Source organism: Gigantopelta aegis, chromosome 8 (assembly GCF_016097555.1).
Source record: "Gigantopelta aegis isolate Gae_Host chromosome 8, Gae_host_genome, whole genome shotgun sequence".
Classification (NCBI taxonomy): Eukaryota; Metazoa; Mollusca; class Gastropoda; order Neomphalida; family Peltospiridae; genus Gigantopelta; species Gigantopelta aegis.
This window is the reverse complement of record NC_054706.1, coordinates 66,537,891-66,563,602: the sequence shown is the minus strand read 5'-3', so window position 1 is coordinate 66,563,602 and position 25,712 is coordinate 66,537,891. Positions and strand designations below refer to the sequence as shown.

General features: G+C 38.9%; 2 protein-coding genes across 3 annotated transcripts; one reads left to right on the top strand and one right to left on the bottom strand.

The window, feature by feature from the left end:
- Positions 1 to 1,520: 1,520 nt before the first annotated feature.
- On the bottom strand, positions 1,521 to 5,158 carry LOC121379355 (rRNA methyltransferase 2, mitochondrial-like). Its single transcript, XM_041507930.1, has 2 exons — positions 4,742 to 5,158; positions 1,521 to 2,871 (listed from the first exon to the last, which is right to left on the bottom strand). Exons 1-2 carry the CDS (start codon positions 5,130 to 5,132, stop codon positions 2,435 to 2,437), a joined length of 828 nt encoding a protein of 275 aa, XP_041363864.1. The 5' UTR covers positions 5,133 to 5,158; the 3' UTR covers positions 1,521 to 2,434.
- A 190-nt stretch (positions 5,159 to 5,348) lies between these two features.
- Positions 5,349 to 25,425, top strand: LOC121380213. Of its 2 annotated transcripts, none has more exons than XM_041509031.1 (10): positions 5,349 to 5,598; positions 6,480 to 6,575; positions 8,135 to 8,264; positions 9,660 to 9,723; positions 10,175 to 10,258; positions 11,121 to 11,269; positions 12,722 to 12,871; positions 13,603 to 13,642; positions 23,462 to 23,649; positions 25,214 to 25,425. In XM_041509031.1, the coding sequence occupies exons 1-10, from the start codon at positions 5,430 to 5,432 to the stop codon at positions 25,245 to 25,247; spliced, it is 1,104 nt and encodes a 367-aa protein (XP_041364965.1). In that variant the 5' UTR covers positions 5,349 to 5,429; the 3' UTR covers positions 25,248 to 25,425. The 2 variants fall into 2 exon arrangements, with proteins under 2 accessions (XP_041364965.1, XP_041364966.1); XM_041509032.1 differs by lacking the exon at positions 5,349 to 5,598 and adding an exon at positions 5,618 to 6,027.
- The last annotated feature ends 287 nt before the right edge of the window (positions 25,426 to 25,712 follow it).

Genomic DNA, 25,712 nt, shown 5'->3' with positions numbered 1-25,712 from the left:
ATATTTGACATGCTTGACTTGAACGTAGATACGGTATGTTTAATGTGTGAATATTTGACATGCTTGGGTTGAACGTAGATACGGTATGTTTAATGTGTGGATATTTGACATGCTTGGCTTGAACAAAGATACGGTATGTTTAATGTGTGAATATTTGACATGCTTGGCTTGAACGTAGATACGGTATGTTTAATGTGTGGATATTTGACATGCTTGGCTTGAACGTAGATACGGTATGTTTAATGTGTGGATATTTGACATGCTTGACTTGAACGTAGATACGGTATGTTTAATGTGTGGATATTTGACATGCTTGACTTGAACGTAGATACGGTATGTTTAATGTGTGGATATTTGACATGCTTGGCTTGAACGTAGATACGGTATGTTTAATGTGTGAATATTTGACATGCTTGGCTTGAACAAAGATACGGTATGTTTAATGTGTGGATATTTAACATGCTTGGGTTGAACGTAGATACGGTATGTTTAATGTGTGAATATTTGACATGCTTGGCTTGAACAAAGATACGGTATGTTTAATGTGTGGATATTTGACATGCTTGGGTTGAACGTAGATACGGTATGTTTAATGTGTGAATATTTGACATGCTTGGCTTGAACAAAGATACGGTATGTTTAATGTGTGGATATTTGACATGCTTTACTTGAACGAAGATACGGTATGTTTAATGTGTGGATATTTGACATGCTTTACTTGAACGAAGATACGGTATGTTTAATGTGTGGATATTTGACATGCTTGACTTGAACGTAGATACGGTATGTTTAATGTGGGGATATTTGACATGCTTGGCTTGAACATAGATATGTTATGTTTAATGTGGGAATATTTGACATGTTGGGCTTGAATATACAAGTATCTAGTATGCTTAGCTTGAAAGTGTGAATATTTGAAATGTAATTACCAACAAAAATGTTCTCCAACACCTATAGATCTGTGTTGTTACAGAATTTCTTTTATATAGATCTGATTCCAAGCAATATGACTGTGTGCTTAATGGGGTCTTTACGAGTACTTGGGCACGGGCCGAGTCTAGCAAGATTCGAGTACCCGTACAAGGTGGAATACAGTGATCACCTATAATGCAATGGACAATGTAGGACAATGATTTCAGCAGTAAATAATCAACAGTATAAGTTACATAATAATTATATGATCATGTGCTAGTTTCTCTTTTCAAACTGGCCGTCCGTCCGCGACAACACTAAACATATCAACCAGTTTCTAAATGCAATACAATGTCTAAGGTCAATGACAGTTATTTTTTGGACCCTTGTTTTGGCTTTGTACACAATGAATAAAACATATCCAACAGTAATGTTTTGATAGGATATATTTGACAAAAGGTACTTTTTATTTCTCTTTCATCTTTTAAAACTTAAAATTAATAATTTGTCCAGAATTATGAAAAATAAAAAAATACCGACCTGTAAACAGCATTATCTGCTTGTTATAGAATTTTGACAGGGGTCAAGGTTAGTAGACCAGTTTTTATTTTAATATGGTGAAGCATTGTAATAATATAGCTAATTTTGAATTTGAATGACATCCATATTCCAATGACGTCACTTTGCATCTTACAATAACCATAAACTGGGTACATGAAGTTTCTGTTTTAAGAATGTTGAAAAATTCCACTGCAAAATTGCTGTTGAAATGTTTTTGTTTGAACCTTACTACCTACACCTGAATGTGTTTGAAAAAAATCTTGTGATTAAAAAATTGTACCTTTTACGAAATGTGGATTTCAAATGAAATTACGGTAAAATATGCTATATTTATTGTGTACAAAGCCAAAACAAGGGTGCGAAAAGTGACAGTCATCGAACTCGAGTACTCAGTCCAATATTTTGGGCTCGTGGAGGCCCTACTGCTTAATAAGCATAATACATGTCAAATTGTGAATAATTTTAAAATAAACTTATATCTTTACATGCTATATTCTTGTTGTTTATATGGTCACTGTCGGGAGACAGGGTGGGGTTCCTTTTATATTGACTCACAATTTTATTTTAATCTGTGCCTTCGCTTAATACTGGATCATCGCAGTTGATCATCTCCTAAATTCAATGGCCATGATTCTGTGAAAAATTGGTAAAAAGCCATGAAAGTCCCAACTTGATTAGTAATAGTACATGGTAAAGCTAGACACAAAATTTCAGCTCAGTATCTTGAGGCTTTGTGAAAAAAATGTCTGGAAAACATTTTCATATCTCCTAAGTTCAAGGACCCGAGCTCTGTCAAAAATGGGTAAAATACCACGAAAGACAAACTTGATATCTAACCGTACATGATAAAGCAATACACAAATTTCAGCTCAATATCTCGAGGCTATGTGAATGAAACGTCCGAAAACTATATGTGGGGCAGACGGACCGACAGTTGAAACGGTAGGGTACTAACAACAGTTTAATTTGGTTGCTTTATTCCACGGAAACCTTGTCCTAACAAGAAGACCTCTGCAGACTGGGAACGACTGGCTGGTGGTTTGATCACTCGTGTTTTGTTGAACATATTTTCCATGACGCCCTCCAGCTTCGTCTGGTCGCTTCCCTGCCACAACTTGCACAAGACTATTCCACCTTCTTTCAACACACCGACACTGAACTTCAACACTGAGAAACACAACCCAATTATAAGATCGTGGTCCATGAATTTGACGCCACTGGCTTTGGGTGCCATATCGCTCAGTACAATGTCTGCTTTTCTTCCATCAAGAATATGAAGTACTTCATTCTGAGTGTTTTCATGAGTGAAGTCAGACTTGTCAAGAATGTTGGCACCCACCAGTGGTGCAATATAGTCCAAGTCTATGCTGATCACCACACCCTGTGGGCTGTTTAAATCTAAAAATAACAACAACAAAATGTAGTGTTAAACAATGAAATCAAACAAGTTAATTTTTATTAATTTATTTCCAATTTTACAAGGCTTGCCCTGCCTATTGTCAAAATAGCTAGTTGCTAAATTTTATATCAAGTGGCTATAGCATTTAGTATTTGACTAATAAAATTTTGTTTAAATTACCGGGAGCCACTTTTCAATAATTTTGAAAAAAAAAAAAAAATGTTTTATTTAATGACACCATTAGAGCACATTGATTTTTTATCTTATCATTGGCTATTGGACATCAAACATATGGTCATTATGACACTGTTTTTTAGAGGAAACCCGCTGTTGCCACATAGGCTACTCTTTTATGACAGGCAGCAAGAGATCTTTTATTTGCGTTTCCCACAGGCAGGATAGCCCAAATCCATGGCCTTTGTTGAACCAGTTATGGATCACTGGTCGGTGCAAGTGGTTTACACCTACCCATTGAGCCTTGCAGACCACTCACCCAGGGTTTGGAATTGGTATCTGGATTAAAAATCCCACACCTCGACTGGGATCCAAACCCAGTACCTACCAGCCTGTAGACTGATGGCCTAACCATGACGCCACCAAGGCCGGAAATTTTCAAAGAAATATCGTCTACAAATTGGCTAAAACAAAATATTTTCCAGTGTAAGATCTAACTTTAGTCAAAATGTCCTACCTGAATGTCACAATTCCAAAGTTTGCTTTTATTCTAATACAGTGAGACCTCTCAAAACAATACCCTTTGTAACTGGAATTCCCCTAAAACTGGACATTTTTCACGGTCCTTTTTCAAAAATCAGTACATAACTTGACCTCTATTATCTATAAACTAGATACCTGTTAAAACCACTCATTTTACTTGGTACAAAGGGTGTCTGGTTTAGAGTGGTTTCACTGTACATACCTGGCACACTAGAAACTGTTATCAATTTGGGGACACTTAAATATTCTGTATTTGAAACTCATTTTGAATTAAAGTGAAAACCAATTATTTGAAAATACTGTAGGCTACTGTAAATTGTATTTAAGAAGCTGAACTAAAATTCCCAATTTTATATAAAACAACGATGAATTCCTTAAAGTCACATTGTACTAAAGTCATCCAGAATTCCTTCAAAACAGGTAATTTTTCATGATCAAAGGGACATACCCTACTTTTTAAACACTAAGGCATATTTTTTACTATTATGGGCATTTTTTGATAACTGAAATCATACTTTACTTACATTTTATGGTTTAGATTATTAATTTCCGTACATTTGAAGTGTTTTTGGTCATTCTGGTGTTTTTAATATCACAAAATACGTTTCTCATATTTTTAAAAACACACGTGCGTCTGAGAAGTAACAGTTATGGAGTCGAGTTTTAGTCTATTTTAGATGGTATTTCACCATTTCAAAGTCGCAGACTCATGTTTTACTCAATTGTAACTTTATCCAAATGTGTTACAAGTTTGTAGATTAACTAAACTTAGTGTTAATGTTCATGGGTTGAAACTAGGGTCTGTCCCTTTAAAAAGATAGTTTTGACTTGTTCAAATGGGTGTCCAGTTTAGTTGGGGTTCACTGTACTAAACTGCATCATGGGATTTTCATTATATACCCATGCAGTACCGTTGGAAGTAGCTTGAGTCACCTCCAGCCCTCCCCTTATTGATATTGATATGTGTTATCAATATATGTGATATCAATATTAATAAGCGGAGGGCAGGAGGTAGGAAAAGAGGGGTGCCCCCCCCCCCCCCCCAAAAATCAAATTAATATGTCGATGCCCCTTCCCCACCCAAGATATACTGTCATTTTCATATATATGCTCCCCCCCCCCCCCCCCCACACACACTTTTCCCCCGTTTACCTGTTCTTGTGGCATTTACTCTCTCCACTGCAACTTGTGACCAAGACCCTGGTGCCGCTCCACAGTCTATTACGATGTCTCCTGGCTTGAACAGTTTGTGCTTGTCTTCAATTTCCAGTAATTTAAAAGCACTGCGACATCGAAGGTGTTCCATCTTTGCTTTTTCTACATATGGATCGTTTAACTGTCGTTTCAGCCACATTTGTGAACTTTTCTTCATACCTTTCAGATTTTTTGGAATAATTTTTTGATGACATCTCGATGTAGAAAATAATTTCGAAACTGCAGTTTGGTTTTTAATATTTAAAAATATAAAACTGCGTTGGTGGGTACATTTATACAAAACAGATGAGGACATTGCAGAACTGATATACTGATGTAGAGCATTCATGTTTTGTTATCAATGTTTGAAGAAAAATCTGGGAATTTCCTAAAATATGGGGATTTCCTAGACTAATACCATGTAATTATAGCCAAAGCGTAGTCTCTAATGAAATTCAGTGTACGGAATCCCCAAAGTAATCAACTGGTTTTCTATCATTATCGAGCACGTATCAAAATAACGTACAAATAAAACGTATCAAATTGAGAAATTGGTACACAAAACCAGTTTGTGGAAATGGGGTTTATTGTTTTGAAGTTTAAGAAATAATAGTTTTAAAATTAATTAATAATTCTCCTTAATATAATGACGATTGCACATATATATTTAAACTCGGCTAGACGTTTATTACATAAATTAACTGGTGACAGTGTTGGGGTCGGGCTAAAACATGGCTGGGTTGCTGGCAGCAGTTTGGTAATCCCTACTACATGTCCTTTGCCACTTAACTTTATTCGGCATCACTCATCTGAAGGTAATTTCATTGAAATGATCAAAGGGTTGAGAATAAAATATATTTTACAACAGTGGTGACAAATTATTTTTGATAAATACTTGCTCAAGGGCAAAACCAGACAGTTGGGGAAGGGAGAATCATAATGGGTTCTAGCTCAGTTGGCAGTGTTCACATGAGGTGGTGGGTTGAAGGATGAAATCCCCTAGGTGGACCTATTCTGTGACTGTTTTTCCTCATCTCATCCAGTGCCCCATGACTCGTGTATTATGTATATATGTCAAGGACAATGGTACATGCTGTCTTGTCTGCAACCCAGGGTAGAAATTAAAAATATTTCCACTGATTTAGGGGAGTAGTCTCCAAGAAAAATCATTAGTCCTCCTCTTATTGGGACATCATGAGAAGATAAAATCTGTATAGGTTCTAGCAAGTTGTTATGGTTTAAAGGTTTTTTATTTTTTTGTTTTTTTTTTTATAAACAATGCCCACTAGAGCACATTGATTCATTAATCATCAGCTGTTAGAAATCAAACATGGTAATTTTGACATATGGTCTTAGAGAGGAAACCTACTACATTTTTCCATTAGTACCAAAGGATCCGTTATATGCACCATCCCACAGACAGGATAGTACATACCACAGCCTTTAATATACCAGTAGTCCAAGGTGCACTTATTTTTATTACATGCTCTCAAAATATTTTCTGGGATCCCTTGCTGATAATGGAAATATATAGTGGGTACCCTTTGAATTTGAATCACAATGATCAAATGTTTGACATCCATAGCCGATGATTGATAAATCAAGTGCTCTAATGGTGTTATTAAACAAAACAAACTTTAACTTTTCATTTCCTTTCTCCTTGAAACTATTTATAATGTGAATTGTTTCATTTTAGTGCCTAATTTTCCCGAACTGTTCACAACCAGCAAACTTGAAGACAAAGACATAGTGCAAAATTTACATGCAGTAATGAGGAAAGTCCCTCAGCAAGGTTTGTGCTACACAGAGAGATCATATACTGTTCACTTCAACACAAATTATGTATGATGTATCGACTTTGTAAAGGTATGACTCCGGCTTACCTATCCCAAAAATTGCCCAAAACAGTATCAGAACATTCTCGCTACCCGTTGTGTGATGCTGATCACTGGCAGGGATTTAGAAGCCGAACAAAACTATTTTCTGATTCGTTCTTCCCTTCAGGAGTTAAATTATGGAACAAACTACCAATAAATACTAGAAATTCTTTATCCATAAGTTGCTTTAAAAAACACTTATATGCAAACAAAACTAAAACTCCATTTTATTTTTACACGTGTGAGAGAAGACCAGAGATATTACACTGTCGTCTTCGTCTAAATATTAGCGACCTAAATGGACACAAATTTACACATTTTATATCGGATACTCCAATCTGTGCCTGTGGTCATCCAATTGAGAATTCTGAACATTTCTTACTCCATTGCCCAAACTATGACGGACAACGTGCTCAATTTCTATTTGCTTACTCAAATTTAAATTACAAAGTGCTTTTACTTGGAAATCCAAATTTTGATGATCAAGAAAACGTTGACATGTTTAAAATGGTTCAACAGTTTATTGTTGCAAGCAAATGCTTTGACATTATCTGACAATTCTCACTCATTCATTCTCTCTCTCTCTCTCTCTTTCTGTCTATCTGTCCTCCTGTTTCTGTTCATTTCTTGTGCGTTGTGTGTGATTGTTTTTCTCACAACTATTGTTTTGTCTGCTATGTTTTGTAAAAATTGTATTTGTAAAATGTAGGGAGAGACCGTAATATAGGCATTGCCTGTTGGTCAATCCCAAACATTAAACGTTAATAAATATTGTTTAAAAAAAAACAACACTGTTTGGAAGCAAATTAGATTATCATATTTTTATGATCAATGTAGTGATTTAGGTTAATGATAATCAAGAAACATACTTTAAATACTACCTGAAGATGTAAAGAAGTAAACTTACCAGTACCAGTTGCTAAAACTTGAATTATCATCAATAGACAACTAAATTCAGAGGAAATTCTGTTATCGAGCATCTTGTGACTAAGCTAGGAAAGTTAAGGCAGCATTTTTATGTTGCCTAAATTGGAGATTTTATCCAAAACAATGAATAATGGAATGAATATTATAGGGATTATCAGTTCTAAATGCTTTAATTAAAAAAAAAACCCAAACAAACAGTTGTTATTAGTTTTAAGCATCTTTAATTTGTTATGCTCTCAGGTTCCTGTAACCAAAATGTAACATGATGTGTTAAAAGAAGAAATTGTTATAAATAATTTTCCATAACAATCTTTCCGAAATTACACTCCATTGTAACTATTTTAGTAATGTTATTTATTTTTTTGAAATGGATCATTCTCTTGTGTGAGATGATTAGATAATATGTTGCTATGATTAGGCATAGACTAGGGGTGATGTATTATGAATTACTAGTGTAGGGGTGATGTATTGTGAATGCATCTTGTTACTATAAATACATATAAAATTTACATGTGTATAATTTTATACATTTCTATTCTGTTTACAGTGGTAGTGGTGACCGCAGCAGTGTTTGACAAAGATAAGAAGATGTGGAAAAAACGAGGCATTACATGCAGCTCTTTTACTAGTGTTTCTTTTTTTCCACCCATTGTTTCATTCTGTCTTTACAAACACAGGTATCTGTCTTTACATACACAGGTAGGGATTGTCCATACAAATGTATGCACAGAGGGGTGGAGTGGTGTTCTGGTATTATGTCCGAAGATCATACAAGGGAGATGGAGAAGGGTGGGGTCACTAACAGAGTGCATATTTTTTCCAAAATGTACCAGTGTTATAACATAAGACCTGTTGAATGATAATCAGGGGCGAGACGTAGCCTAGTGGTAAAGCGTTCGCTTGATGCGGGTCAGTTTGGGATCAGTCCTTGTCTGTGGGCCCATTGGGCTATTTCTAGCTCCAGCCAGTGCACCACAACTGGTATATCAAAGGCCAATGTATGTGCTATCCTGTCTATGGGATGGTGCATATAAAAGATCCCTTGATGCTAATCGAAAAAAAGTGTCCCATGAAGTGGCGACAGCGGGTTTCCTCTCTCAATATCTGTGTGGTCCTTAACCATATGTCCGACGCCATATAACCGTAAATAAAATGTGTTGAGTGCGTTGTTAAATAAAACATTTCCTTCCTTCCTGTTGAATGATAGTTTAAAACTGAAGCTTAAAACATTTTATTAGTATACTTAAAATTCTGCTAATTTGTATACGGTATGTCTTAAATTTCATGCTGTAAAATGTTCATGATTTCAGTTCCTAATTAAATCCAAAATACAGTGTAGTGGATATTTATGTTTGTGAGGCTGGGGATAGTGATGAAATGTACTGAGGTAATTTCATGGGTAGGGGTGTGTTAAAAAGTCTCAGATTTGTAGCATACATACACTATGGAGTCAGGATCTCATTTTCCTACCCATTGTCTCATTCTGCATTACAAACGTAGATGTCTTTTCTTTTCTTTTTGATATTAAGAAATTGGCCAAAAGAGTTGAAATAATTAGATGCTTGACATTAAATTGCCACAGCTTAAGAAATGTACTAAGATGTTATTAAACAGATTTTCCTTTTCTTTGTTTAAATGAGTCATAAAATATACATATGCTGTAGTTTTATTGACATATGTAAACATCCCAACTCAATTTAATTTCTGTTTTCTTTTTTGTGTTTTAAAATAAAATTATAACATGCTTCAGGGCTAACAATGGGATTTTTAAAAGTAAATTTTCAGTTATGTAGAGAATTTCCTTAAAAAAACAAAAAAGGGCTAATTTAAACAAAATATGACTAGTCAAATACTAAATGTTGAAATAATTTTGCAATATTTAGCCAGGATTTTATATTTTGGTATTGGGTGGGGGGAGACTTGAACATGACTTTTACATGTTATAGGGCGACATACAAATATATGGGCTGCAGCAAACCTAAATGTTCAAATATGTCTTTGTATTCTTAGTTTGATTCTTGTGTTTAGAAATGCCAATTGTAAGCTGTCACATCTCTCAATTTGTATTTCAGCAGTATGCATGATCTTCTGCAATCTGTGGACCAGTTCGCTCTTCATGTCTTAGCTAACAATCAGGTATTGTAAGGGCTTTCCAGAAATTTAATTGATTAGGAGGCACAAAATATTTATTTTTATAATATGCCAGTTATGTTGGAATTTCTTTTATGCAGATAAAGCCAATTTATTTACTATAATCCAAGCCAACATGTTTTTATTTTTATTATTATATGTATTACTATTAGTATCGATTATTTTATAGAATAAAGAAAAAAGACATATATACTGGTAGCTTAAAAATGCTTACATGCTTACATAATTTTTTATTTTATTTAAGGCTATTTCAAAAATTATTGTAAACATTGTATTTTAGCAGAAAAAGATGTCATAGTCTATATATGTCTAAAACACTGATCTTTTAACATTTTTTATAGTGTACTTTATTTTATTTAAAAACCAAACCAAACCATTGGCAGGGTATAAGCTATTCTAATGAAATATTATCAACTATGTTGTGTTAAACTTGAAGGTTCGGCATGCAATGCACTTTGCTAATAACCCTGGTGAAGGCAGTTGTCAGTTTGAAGCAATACCACATGTACAGGGGAAAGAGGTAAGCCAGTGAAAGGTACAGTAGTAACATATCCAAACACACACACACACACACAAACATACATGTACATACATACACACACACACATACACACACATACATACACACATTCACACGCACACATACATACACACACATTCACACATACACACACATTCAAACGCACACATACACACGCACACATACATACACATTCACACACTAACACTAACACACACACACACACACACAACACAATGAAGATGTAAATTGTTACACTTGCACACATACAAATTACTTTGTTGGGTTACTGTAGTCGCATCACTGAAAAGTTTGATTCAAACATAAATACCTTCAACATTAATCATGTATATAACTTGTCTAGAAAAGTAAACAAACCCCCCCCCCCGTAGGTCATTATAAAATAAATCTTAGATTTCATCCTCTCCCTTTTCTGTTTTTTATTGGCCAAGAATAATTTGTGGTTTTAGTGGTATTTCCAATTTCCAGTGTCAAGGTAGAGTGCTCATCTGATGCATGGTTAGTCTAAGAATGATCCCTATCTGTGGGCTCATTTGGGCTTTTTATCATTGTAGTAACAAAGGCAGTGGTATGTACTGTCCTGTATGTGGGATATTGCATATAAAAGATCCCTTGCTGCTAATCTGAAAGAATAGCCCATTGCATGGAGGCAGCAGGTTTCCTCTCAATATCTGTGTGGCCTTTAATCATATGTCCTATGCCATATAACGGTAATTAAAATGTTTTGAATGCATCGTTAAATTAAACATATCCTTCCTTCCTTCCATATGTCCTATGCCATATAACTGTAATTAAAATGTGTTGAGTGTGTCATTAAATAAAACATTCCTTCCTTGTACAGGGCCTTCCCATCATCATTGGCTCGTTAGCTGTGTTGCTCTGCCGAGTTCATTCCATCCACACAGTCGGCGATCACCAAGTCTGGTACAGCAGGGTCACCGGGGTCAGTGTCTCGGAACACTTACAAGATCCACTCTTGTATTTCATAAGGTAAACATTAATCACTGTATCCTGTTTGTCTGGCCTTGACAAAGTCAAAAGGTGAGATAGAGGTGTTTACTTTTCCAGTGGCAGCAATAATGTTAACTTTTGCATTTATATCAACTTTACATTTTTGTATAAGAATTAGAGATTAGTCACTCAGTGGACCCATTATCAGATGGGGGTTTTTCCTGTCCCAACCAGTGCCCCATGACTGGTATATCACAGGCCATGGTATGTGCTGTCCTGATTAGGAAGGTGCATATAAAAGATTCCTTGCTGCTAATGGAAAAATGTAGCAGACTTAAAAGAATTATTAAATGTTTGACATCCAATAGATGATGACGTAGCCCAGTGGTAAAGCACTCGCTTGATGTGTGGTTGGTTTGGGATCGATCCCCGTCAGTGGACCCATTGGGCTATTTCTCGTTCCAACCAGTGCACCACAACTGGTATATCAAAGGCTGTGGTATGGGGCTATTTCTCGTTCCAACCAGTGCACCACAACTGGTATATCAAAGGCTGTGGTATGTGCTACCCTGTCTGTGGGATGGTGCATATAAAAGATCCCTTGCTGCTAATCAAAAAGAGTAGCCCATGAAGTGGCGACAGCAGGTTTTTTCCCTCAATATCTGTGTGGTCCTTAACCATATGTCTGACACCATATAACTGTAAATAAAATGTGTTGAGTGCATCGTTAAATAAAACATTTCCTTCCTTCCTTCCAAAAGACGATGATTTATTAATCAATGTGCTCTTAGATTGCTCTTTTTAGATTGATCGTGAATTTTTCATCACAAATTATTTCTTATAGTGACACCAAGTCAGTTTATGGTATGCAACACATTTAATTATGAAAATTCCGTTTTAACTTGTTAACTTTTAAGTGTCCCGTGAGTGTGATGCATTGTTTATCTGGATGAAAGAAAGAAATGTTTTATTTAACAACACACTCAACACATTTTATTTATGGTTATATGGCGTCAGACATATGGTTAAGGACCACACAGATATTGAGAGAGGAAACCTGCTGTCGCCACTTCATGAGCTACTCTTTTCGATTAGCAGCAAGGGATCTTTTATATGCACCATCCCACAGACAGGGTAGTACGTATATGGCCTTTGATATACCAGTCATGGTGCACTGGCTGGAATGAGAAATAGCCCGATGGGCCCACTGACGGGGAATGATCCCAGATCGAGCGAGCACTTTACCACTGGGCTACGTTCCACCCTCTATCTGGATGACTTGTCACTTTACTGCTACAAATGAAAATTAACTAAATCATTAGTATGTGATATTTTGAAAATAAACAAAAGCATAACTTACTGGACCATGGCTTATTCTGCAATGAATCTTGTTTTAGAAAATATTTACAGTAGTTTGGACTAATGTTGTTTAAAAGTGGCTAATTTAAATACTGACAGAGTAAATCTGTGTGTTTTAATTCCTCATTTTAGGTCATTCTGCTCTGTTGGAGATGAGGTATTTCTGCAGGCATTTGAGCATGCGACGTTACCTTTTGAAGACTGGTCACATGAAGCCCACATCAGGATGGCGTGGAACTACATCAGAGAATATGGAAGAGACGCCGCCACACCTCATATTAAGTAGGTCTCGCTTGTGGAGAAATAAATAAATTGCTACAACATTTATTTTATTTTCAACTTAACCTGACCTCTAACCAGTGGCACTTCCCCCTATTTTAATAGACTGATCTGACTAACTGTCTGCAACACTTAGTTTCTGTTCAACTTAAAGTGACCTCTTACCAATGGCCCATTGGTCTATTTCTCGCTCCATCCAGTGCACCACGACTGGTACATCAAAAGCTGTGGTATGTGGTATCCTGTCTGTGGGATGGTGCATATAAAAGATCCCTTGCTGCTAATTGAAAAGAGTAGCCTATGAAGTGACAACAGTGGGTTTCCTCTCTCAATATATGTGTGGGCCTTAACCATATGTCTGACGTCATATAACCGTAAATAAAATGTGTTGAGTGCGTTGTTAAATACAACATGAAATGAACCTTACTCCTTGAACAGTTAATCTATTGTGGAAAACATTGTGTTCATCAATTATGTAATATCAGATGACAATATTTTAAAATTTTATTTAACCAGAAGTCGAATAATTGTGCTACAAGTGTATCACTATTTTTGTTTAGATCTTCCATATGTACAGAAATATTTAGCTTTGTATGTGGATGTTTTAAATAATAAAAATATGGATTTTCTTCTATGAGTAGTATGAAACATGATAACAATATTTCTTGCACAGCTGTAAACTAATTATAATCCTCCTAATTTTTTAATTTTTTTGTTGTTTTTTTTTGTTTCAGACTTGGGATACAGAAGTTTAATGAACAAAATAAAGACAAAGTAAGTGTGAAATATATTCTATTACAATATAGATAACTTTAAAATGTATGTCATTTCATTTTGATTTCTGGGGTCTTGCACCTTGAAATTGATTATTTTGTTCTTGAACTTTATCTCCTTGCAGTAATTAATTTTGAGATCGATCTGCGTTGGTGGGCCCATTGGGCTATTTCTCATTCCAGCCAGTGCACTACAACTGGTATATCAAAGGCTGTGGCATGTGCTATCCTGTCTGTGGGATGGTGCATATAAAAGATCACTTCCTATTGATGGGGAAAATGTAGAGGGTTTCCTCTCTAAGACTATGTTATAATTACCAAATATTTGACATCCAATAGCCGATAATTAATAAATCAGTGTGCTTTAGTGGTGTCATTAAAAAAAAAATAATAATAATAATAAAAAAAAAAATTAACATCCATAAATTTATCTTTTAAATGGTCTAATGAAGATTGCTGCTAATATTCAAGTGATGTTTTAAAAAAATACATTATCTCCCTTATATCAATTTTACTTGTAACAACTACTGGGTTTGGTTTCAACAACAATTTTGTTGAATTATCTCCCTTTAAAGACATAAACCAATATGCTGACTTTGCTTTTTGTGTAATAACTAAAGTATTTCTGTGTTTGATTGTCATAGAATAATAATAATGAAAAACATTGATCATTTGTTATTTGTTTAATTGTCAGTCTTAGGGCAAATTCAAAGGGGATGCAAAGACTGGAATCATTTCAGTTCATTTATGGAACAGATACAAAGTATATTCATATTTACAATATTGACTTAAAGGAAGGGACAATCAAGGCATTTGACCTGGTATGCATATTCAACAATATATAATACACACTATTGCTTAATATCAACAAGTATAATCGTATAGTTAATTAATAAAACGATTAAATGTGAAGGCTATTATATATAACGGGTGCAGCCATTTTGTATTATCCCAGTGAATATACCCTCTGGCGAGCTGGTGGTTATGTAATACCTAACGTGTCATGTCGGGAATTAGTCTTCGAACTGAAGAAACAAAAGTTACCTGATTTTTGCGGATGCATCGCAAAATTCTGTAATAATAGTCATCCCAGTAAGCCAGCAACAATTATATATTTACGAAATAAACCACCATTGTCAAAGTGTTGAAATAATTGTATTATGGTTTGTACATAAATTAACCCACGTACTGAAATAATAACCGGAGTGTTTTCTTAGTTAATTGGTCTTTTCTTTCCATGGCCTGTACCTGTGGTTCCTGATTGGCAGGTGTATATTTAGACGTTCCCCAGACACTGTGTCTAGACACACTAAAAAGACGTGCCTCTTTTATTAAGATCACAGGGTATTGTGTGTTAACCGTAGTACGGACACCCCTCTAATCGTAATCGATCAGCCGTCTGCTTTATTACTGTAAGTAATTCTGTAAAACCCTTGATTAAGTAGACTTTCTCATCTAAAATCACAAAACTGACCAATTACATAGTCCCAAAGAAAAGAAAATTATCACTTGGTTATCGTGAGTGGTAGTTTTTGCTCGAACGTAGCATACCAATAGGCCTAATAATATGCTTCTTTTTTTTCTTTGAATTTAAAAAAAGAGAAAAATACTATAACTCCATTTCGTTCTATTGATGCAAACTGAAATATATTTAGTTCAATAGTTTATTATACTATCAAGTCATTTATGTTGTTTTACAAGTCAGGTTGATGAAAACAAAGCGCCTTGTCATAAATTAGAGCGTTTGTTTACACTGTGCATAGAGCAGATGGACGGAGCTGACGTCACTTCGCCCCAAGCTATACCACTGGATGTCACAAAAATGAAACAAAATGGCTGCCCCCAGTTAGCAGGAATAATCATGGTTTTTTATTAACTCTACAATTACGCGTTTTTAATTTGTTAAAGTGTCAGTATGTGTTGGTGGTCCGGGTATGCATCTTTCCAACACATAAATCTCTTGTTTCAGTTTACTCTACCTTTAACTGCAGCATTTGACAAACAAATTTCACTACCCATTGGGCATGTCATTAGTAGTTATTTACTGGCCCAACGTTGAATGTCACTAGCCATGGGAGTTGGGCTACCATAATCTAGAAGCTCTGGGTTATTAGTATACGTTCTCCCCACACACCTCCAGGCCTGGGTTAGTAGTATACGTTCTCCCCACACACCTCCAGACCTGGGTTAGTAGTATACGTTCTCCACACACACCTCCAGGCCTGGGTTAGTAGTATACATTCTCCCCACACACCTCCAGGCCTGGGTTAGTAGTATACGTTCTCCACACACACCTCCAGGCCTGGGTTAGTAGTATACGTTCTCCACACACACCTCCAGGCCTGGGTTAGTAGTATACGTTCTCCACACACACCTCCAGGCCTGGGTTAGTAGTATACGTTCTCCCCACACACCTCCAGGCCTGGGTTAGTAGTATATGTTCTCCACACACACCTCCAGGCCTAGGTTAGTAATATACGTTCTCCCCACACATCTCCAGGCCTGGGTTAGTAGTACAGTCAAACCTGTCTTAAGCGGTCACACAAGGGAGTAGATAAAAGTGGCCGCTTAAGACAGGTGACCGCTGATTACAGGTTGCCACATATATAGTCTTTAAAACATTTGTTGTTGTTTCTTGCTTTACCGTCTGTACTGCTAATCAACGGATGTGTACCTTACAGTTGACTATAAATCAACTTATGACATGTCTCCTTAAGAAAAAATGCAAATGGAATGTATTAAGTTAACTGTTCTCAACAAGGTTTTTTTCCTTTTTCTATTTAATTATTTAATTCCTACTTCATGTGGTGTACTGTCATAGTAAGTGAATCTACAAATGTTAAGCGTAGCCTGCCCAGAAGCAATGATACTTTCTTCACTGATACATAGTAGAGATGTCAGGACTGAATAGGTATTAGTATTCCTGAAGGTGTGAAGATCGGTTATTTGCTGCACCTTATCAGTGTTGTTAAAATATCCCTTTTATATAACAGTAAGCATTTAAAGTGGCTGCTTAGTACAGGTATTTTAGCGATTTGGGATCTGATGTAGGTGGCCGCTGGCCGTGTTAAACAAGTGACAACTTATTAGAAGTGCATTTACATTATAAATCATTTGGGAGGGAAAAAAGTGGCCACTAAAGGCAGGTGACCACTGATTATAGGTGGCCGCTAGGACAGATTTGACTGTATATGTTTTCCCCACACACCTCCAGGGTTAGTAGTATATGTTCTCCTCACACACCTCCAAGCCTGGGTTAGTAATATATGTTCTCCCCACACACCTCCAGGCCTGGGTTAGTAGTATATGTTCTCCCCACGCACCTCCAGGCCTGGCTGGGTTAGTAGTATATGTTATCCCCACACACCTCCAGGGTTAGTAGTATATATTTGCACAATCTAATTAAAATTAGCTCCACAATTACATGTGGATCTAACACCAGCCAGTTGGAGCTCATGTCCACCAATCAAAACCTTACTTGCAGAATCCTGCCAGTGATTTAAAAATAACAACACTGTGTAGTCCCCAATGTCCAGGTAACATTTCGTCTGTAAATAATAATTTAAATATTGACCAATCACACTTCGCCTTTTATAACGTTATTTGGGAGCATACAAATTCTAAAAATATCAGGCGAGTCTATTTTAGTGGCCGCAGTACAGCGAACCATACCAATACGTACGGGGTGGGTTATCAGTCTTCAATTTTACATTACAAATTATTTATTTTATAAAATAAAACATGTTTTACGGCATTCGTAATTCACACGAAACATGTCGTATACCCTCAGGATAATTCGGAATGTTTTCAAATTATTTTTAAATCACTGGCAGGATTCTGCAAGTAAGGTTTTGATTGGTGGACATGAGCTCCAACTGGCTGGTGTTAGATCCACATGTAATTGTGGAGCTAATTTTAATTAGATTGATATTTGCACATCACTTATGCAAGTTTAGTCAACACATTTTTTGTTTGTGCATTAAGAATTTTGGACATCGCTAATGATAGGTTTAGCACTGAAACAAACACAGTGACATAACAAAATATTGTCTTGTGATTAAAATTTGACCAATCAAATCGATTTAGGTGGCCGCTGGCCGTGTTAAACAGGTGACAACTTATTACAAGTGCATTTACATTATAAATTGTTTGGGAGGGAAAAAAGTGGCCGCTTAAGGCAGGCGACCACTGATTATAGTAGTATATGTTATCCCCACACACCTCCAGGCCTGGGTTAGTAGTATATGTTATCCCCACACATCTCCAGGCCTGGGTTAGTAGTATATGTTATCCCCACACACCTCGAGGCCTGGGTTAGTAATATATGTTCTCCCCACACACCTCCAGGGTTAGTAGTATATGTTCTCCCCACACACCTCCAGGCCTGGGTTAGTAGTATACATTCTCCCCACATGCCTCCAGGCCTGGGTTAGTAGTATATGTTATCCCCACACACCTCCAGGCCTGGGTTAGTAATATATGTTCTCCCCACACACCTCCAGGGTTAGTAGTATATGTTCTCCCCACACCTCCAGGCCTGGGTTAGTAGTATATGTTATCCTCCAGGCCTGGGTTAGTAGTATATGTTATCCCCACACATCTCCACACACCTCCAGGCCTGGGTTAGTAGGGTATAGTATATGTTCTCCCCACACACCTCCCCACACATGCCTCCAGGCCTCCCCACACACCTCCAGGCCTGGGTTAGTAATATATGTTCTCCCCACACACCTCCAGGGTTAGTAGTATATGTTCTCTCCACACACCTCCAGGCCTGGGTTAGTAGTATATGTTATCCCCACAAACCTCCAGACTTGGGTTAGTAGTATATGTTCTCCCTACACACCTCCAGGCCTGGGTTAGTAGTATATGTTATCCCCACACATCTCCAGGCCTGGGTTAGTAGTATATGTTATCCCCACAAACCTCCAGACTTGGGTTAGTAGTATATGTTCTCCCTACACACCTCCAGGCCTGGGTTAGTAGTATATGTTATCTCCACACATCTCCAGGCCTGGGTTAGTAGTATATGTTCTCCCCGCACACCTACAGGCCTGGGTTAGTATATGTTCTCCCCACACACCTCCAGGCCTGGGTTAGTAGTATATGTTCTCCCCACACACCTCCAGGCCTGGGTTAGTAGTATATGTTCTCCCCACACACCTCCAGGCCTGGGTTAGTAGTATATGTTATCCTCACACACCTCCAGGCCTGGGTTAGTAGTATACGTTCTCCCCACACACCTCCAGGACTGGGTTAGTAGTGTATGTTATCCCCACACACCTCCAGGCCTGGGTTAGTAGTGTATGTTCTCCCCACACACCTCCAGGCCTGGGTTAGTAGTGTATGTTCTCCCCACACACCTCCAGGCCTGGGTTAGTAGTGTATGTTCTCCCCACACACCTCCAGGCCTGGGTTAGTAGTGTATGTTCTCCCCACACACCTCCAGGCCTGGGTTAGTAGTATACGTTCTCCCCACACACCTCCAGGCCTGGGTTAGTAGTATACGTTCTCCCCACACACCTCCAGGCCAGGGTTAGTAGTGTATGTTATCCTCACACACCTCCAGGCCAGGGTTAGTAGTGTATGTTCTCCCCACACACCTCCAGGCCTGGGTTAGTAGTATACGTTCTCCCCACACACCTCCAGGCCTGGGTTAGTAGTATACGTTCTCCCCACACACCTCCAGGCCTGGGTTAGTAGTATACGTTATCCTCACACACCTTCAGGACTGGGTTAGTAGTGTATGTTCTCCTCACACACCTCCAGGACTGGGTTAGTAGTGTATGTTCTCCCACACAACTCCAGGCCTGGGTTAGTAGTGTATGTTCTCCCCACACACCTCCAGGCCTGGGTTAGTAGTGTATGTTCTCCCCACACACCTTCAGGACTGGGTTAGTAGTGTATGTTCTCCTCACACACCTCCAGGACTGGGTTAGTAGTGTATGTTCTCCCCACACACCTCCAGGCCTGGGTTAGTAGTGTATGTTCTCCCCACACACCTCCAGGCCTGGGTTAGTAGTGTATGTTCTCCCCACACACCTCCAGGCCTGGGTTAGTAGTATACGTTATCCTCACACACCTCCAGGCCAGGGTTAGTAGTGTATGTTCTCCCCACACACCTCCAGGCCTGGGTTAGTAGTGTATGTTCTCCCACACAACTCCAGGCCTGGGTTAGTAGTGTATGTTCTCCCTACACACCTCCAGGCCTGGGTTAGTAGTATATGTTATCCCCACACATCTCCAGGCCTGGGTTAGTAGTATATGTTATCCCCACAAACCTCCAGACTTGGGTTAGTAGTATATGTTCTCCCTACACACCTCCAGGCCTGGGTTAGTAGTATATGTTATCTCCACACATCTCCAGGCCTGGGTTAGTAGTATATGTTCTCCCCACACACCTACAGGCCTGGGTTAGTATATGTTCTCCCCACACACCTCCAGGCCTGGGTTAGTAGTATATGTTCTCCCCACACACCTCCAGGCCTGGGTTAGTAGTATATGTTCTCCCCACACACCTCCAGGCCTGGGTTAGTAGTATATGTTATCCTCACACACCTCCAGGCCTGGGTTAGTAGTATACGTTCTCCCCACACACCTCCAGGACTGGGTTAGTAGTGTATGTTATCCCCACACACCTCCAGGCCTGGGTTAGTAGTGTATGTTCTCCCCACACACCTCCAGGCCTGGGTTAGTAGTGTATGTTCTCCCCACACACCTCCAGGCCTGGGTTAGTAGTGTATGTTCTCCCCACACACCTCCAGGCCTGGGTTAGTAGTATACGTTCTCCCCACACACCTCCAGGCCTGGGTTAGTAGTATACGTTCTCCCCACACACCTCCAGGCCAGGGTTAGTAGTGTATGTTATCCTCACACACCTCCAGGCCAGGGTTAGTAGTGTATGTTCTCCCCACACACCTCCAGGCCTGGGTTAGTAGTATACGTTCTCCCCACACACCTCCAGGCCTGGGTTAGTAGTATACGTTCTCCCCACACACCTCCAGGCCTGGGTTAGTAGTATACGTTATCCTCACACACCTTCAGGACTGGGTTAGTAGTGTATGTTCTCCTCACACACCTCCAGGACTGGGTTAGTAGTGTATGTTCTCCCACACAACTCCAGGCCTGGGTTAGTAGTGTATGTTCTCCCCACACACCTCCAGGCCTGGGTTAGTAGTGTATGTTCTCCCCACACACCTTCAGGACTGGGTTAGTAGTGTATGTTCTCCTCACACACCTCCAGGACTGGGTTAGTAGTGTATGTTCTCCCCACACACCTCCAGGCCTGGGTTAGTAGTGTATGTTCTCCCCACACACCTCCAGGCCTGGGTTAGTAGTGTATGTTCTCCCCACACACCTCCAGGCCTGGGTTAGTAGTATACGTTATCCTCACACACCTCCAGGCCAGGGTTAGTAGTGTATGTTCTCCCCACACACCTCCAGGCCTGGGTTAGTAGTGTATGTTCTCCCACACAACTCCAGGCCTGGGTTAGTAGTGTATGTTCTCCCCACACACCTCCAGGCCTGGGTTAGTAGTGTATGTTCTCCCCACACACCTTCAGGACTGGGTTAGTAGTGTATGTTCTCCCCACAAACCTCCAGGCCTGGGTTAGTAGTGTATGTTCTCCCCACACACCTCCAGGCCTGGGTTAGTAGTATACGTTCTCCCCACACACCTCCAGGCCTGGGTTAGTAGTATACATTCTCCCCACACACCTCCAGGCCAGGGTTAGTAGTGTATGTTATCCTCACACACCTCCAGGCCAGGGTTAGTAGTGTATGTTCTCCCCACACACCTCCAGGCCTGGGTTAGTAGTGTATGTTCTCCTCACACACCTCCAGGCCTGGGTTAGTAGTGTATGTTCTCCCCACACACCTCCAGGCCTGGGTTAGTAGTATACGTTCTCCCCACACACCTCCAGGCCTGGGTTAGTAGTATACATTCTCCCCACACACCTCCAGGCCAGGGTTAGTAGTGTATGTTATCCTCACACACCTCCAGGCCAGGGTTAGTAGTGTATGTTCTCCCCACACACCTCCAGGCCTGGGTTAGTAGTATACGTTCTTCCCACACACCTCCAGGCCTGGGTTAGTAGTATACGTTATCCTCACACACCTCCAGGCCTGGGTTAGTAGTGTATGTTCTCCCACACAACTCCAGGCCTGGGTTAGTAGTATACGTTCTCCCCACACACCTTCAGGACTGGGTTAGTAGTGTATGTTCTCCTCACACACCTCCAGGACTGGGTTAGTAGTGTATGTTCTCCCCACACACCTCCAGGCCTGGGTTAGTAGTGTATGTTCTCCCCACACACCTTCAGGACTGGGTTAGTAGTGTATGTTCTCCTCACACACCTCCAGGACTGGGTTAGTAGTGTATGTTCTCCCCACACACCTCCAGGCCTGGGTTAGTAGTGTATGTTCTCCCCACACACCTCCAGGCCTGGGTTAGTAGTGTATGTTCTCCCCACACACCTTCAGGACTGGGTTAGTAGTGTATGTTCTCCTCACACACCTCCAGGACTGGGTTAGTAGTGTATGTTCTCCCCACACACCTCCAGGCCTGGGTTAGTAGTGTATGTTCTCCTCACACACCTCCAGGACTGGGTTAGTAGTGTATGTTCTCCCCACACACCTCCAGGCCTGGGTTAGTAGTGTATGTTCTCCCACACAACTCCAGGCCTGGGTTAGTAGTGTATGTTCTCCCCACACACCTCCAGGCCTGGGTTAGTAGTGTATGTTCTCCCCACACACCTCCAGGCCTGGGTTAGTAGTATACATTATCCTCGCACACCTCCAGGCCTGGGTTAGTAGTATACGTTATCCTCACACACCTCCAGGCCTGGGTTAGTAGTGTATGTTCTCCCCACACACCTCCAGGCCTGGGTTAGTAGTATACATTATCCTCGCACACCTCCAGGCCTGGGTTAGTAGTATACGTTATCCTCACACACCTCCAGGCCTGGGTTAGTAGTGTATGTTCTCCCCACACACCTCCAGGCCTGGGTTAGTAGTATACATTATCCTCGCACACCTCCAGGCCTGGGTTAGTAGTATACGTTATCCTCACACACCTCCAGGCCTGGGTTAGTAGTATATGTTCTCCCCACACACCTCCAGGCCTGGGTTAGTAGTGTATGTTCTCCCCACACACCTCCAGGCCTGGGTTAGTAGTGTATGTTCTCCCCACACACCTCCAGGCCTGGGTTAGTAGTATACATTATCCTCGCACACCTCCAGGCCTGGGTTAGTAGTATACGTTATCCTCACACACCTCTAGGCCTCGGAAAATTGCAAGAACAGTTGCACATCACTCATGGAAGTTTAGTCCACACATTTTTTGTTTGTGCATTAAGAATTTTGGACATATTTACATGGTCATGATGGGATATAGAGGATACTCCCTGAGTGTCTTGTGATATCATAATGTATCAGCACGAGTTGATAAAAGTATGAAATCCGAGGCTTGCAGTTTCTTTTTATTATCCATTATCATTCTTTTTATTTGCGACAATTGTAAACAATGTGGGTTGAATGTCACTATATTTGGCAGTGGTAGACTCATTAACTAGCAGAACAGCAGGTTTAGCGCTGAAACAAACAAAGTGACATAACAAAATATTGTCTTGTGATTAAAATTTGACCAATCAAGATATTGCAAATTATAGTGCCAGTGATATCTCCTACAAAAGCCTTTAATGGATGATAAATGTAAAAACGAAATGGATTACCTTTAGTAGTTTACACCAGTTCTCATTTCTCTCCCCACTCAAAAAACCCTCAGATTAATACTGAATGCTAAATATTTTTCTGTTTTCAGATAAAAACAGGGTACCATGAAACAATCACCGTGTTTTTTATCCACATGGTGGCTAATGCCATTAAGTCGTGCAATCCCGACATGCAGTTTCACGAATTTTTAGAGGAACACAGATATCTGTGCGATGGAGACTTCATGTTTCAGTATTACAATAAACACACACTGTTCAGTGAGGAGGCCAGGCACAGGTCAGTTTTAATACTACAGTTTTATCACTGGATTTTCTATTATGGTTCAAGCATGCTGTCATGGGCACCTTTCTGATTTTGTTTGGTCAGCAGGGTGTTTCTCTAAAGTGCTTGAGTGGTAGTATCGAACCTCTTCAGTAGACCAATAAACCATGACTGGTATATCAAAGGCTTTGGTATGTACTGTCTTATCTGTGGAAAAAAATGCGTATAAAAGATCCCTTGCTGCTAATGGAAAAATGTTGCAGGTTTTCTCTGAACATTATGTGTCAGAATTACCAAATGTATGATATCCAATATCTGATTATTAATTAATCAATGTTCTCTGGTGGTGGTGTTAGATGGGGGGGGGGGGGTGAACCCGGTACCTACCTGCTTTAAGGCTGATGGCTTAAGCACTGTTCTACCAAGGCTAGTAATTTAAGTATTTTGTCAAGTTACTTTTATATTGACCCCATGAGTGAATGAATGTATTTGAGGTTCCCAGCTCCGTTTTTGTCAAGTTACATTTGTATTAACCCCATGAGTGAATAAATACATTTATGGTTATGCCAGCTTTGTTTTTATTGGATTGGATAAAATATTAACATGCCTATATCCAATTAAGGTTCAAGCACGTCTCTCCCGGGCACAATCGCTGACTTAGCCAGTAATTGGGTCCAGGACAGAAGGGGTGGGGGAATTGGAAATGGACAAAATTTCGGAATAGCAATTAGTTAAAAAGATATATATATTTTTTTTAATTAAAAAGTTAACTAGCCAAAATAAAAAGGAATTGACTGTTCGGCTGAATATTTATGTAATTTGGAGCATTTTGGAAGGACCGTCCAAAAATAAATGAGAAAAAGAAGAGAGAATCGGACTATTTGATAATATAGAAAAAAAAGAGGTAATTTTGACATAAAATTTTAAATGAAGGTCTAAAAGTTTAAAGTCTGATCTATATGTCCACATGTGTGGCCTCGATAAGGCCATTAAGGTGCACAGCTTGTAAGCACGAGATGGGTTACATCCCATCAAGAAAATCCCTAGAGTGACGGTCATTAGATGTGGAAGGTGTAGTGCTGTGCAGAAATACAGTTGTTGAGAAGCCGGATTCATCTGAACAAGATAATATCAGACTAGGGTGTAGTCCAGTCGTTTTTGTTAAGTTTCTTTTAACCTCGATCCATGAGTGAATGAATGCATTTTGGGTTCTGTTTTTATCACATTACTTTTGTTGTATTGACCCCATGAGTAAATGCATTTGAGGCTTTCCCAACTCTGATTCTTTCAAACTATAAGTTTAAGATAGATGTTAATCTGAGTTAATGTTAAAATAAAAAGTTTAATGTTTGTAATTAATTCATTTATATAAATAAAATTAGATTAATCTAGAATTTTACCTCAGAAATTTATTTTATAAACTTAATTAGATAATAATATTCTGTAATTGTCTTAACATACATTAAGATGAATATAAGTGACACCAAATTAGTTTATGATAGGTGACACAGTTTAATTCCATAAAATTCTGATTTTATGCTTTAGTATTTAAATGTGTGTTTTTCTTTTATTGTGACAGATTTATCCCCCCTGACAAGAAACCTTTACCATAAGCTTCATCTTAACAGTGATGTTGGAAATACATTCAACAGAAGTGATATCAGCCAAGGTGAATCGTTCCTTGATTTGCTGTTATATGGAGTACCAAACAGTTACCTCAATTTTACACAATTATAGGTAGTTTTATAATGGAAAATATATCAACAAGTTACAATATATGGTAAATGTGGATTCTGCTGAATGTGTTGTTTGTTAATAGGAAAGTATTTTACACAATTATACATAGTTTTACAATGGATAATATATCTACAAGTTACAGTACAGTATATGGTAAATGTGGATTCTGCTGAATGTGCTGTTTGTTTAAAGGAAAGGAATGTTTGTTTCATGAAGGTTATATTGCGTCGGACGTATAGTCAAGGACCACATAGATATTGAGGTAGGAAACCCGCTGTTGCCACTTCATGGGCTACTCTTTTTGATTAGCAGCAAGGGATCTTTTATATGCACCATCCCAT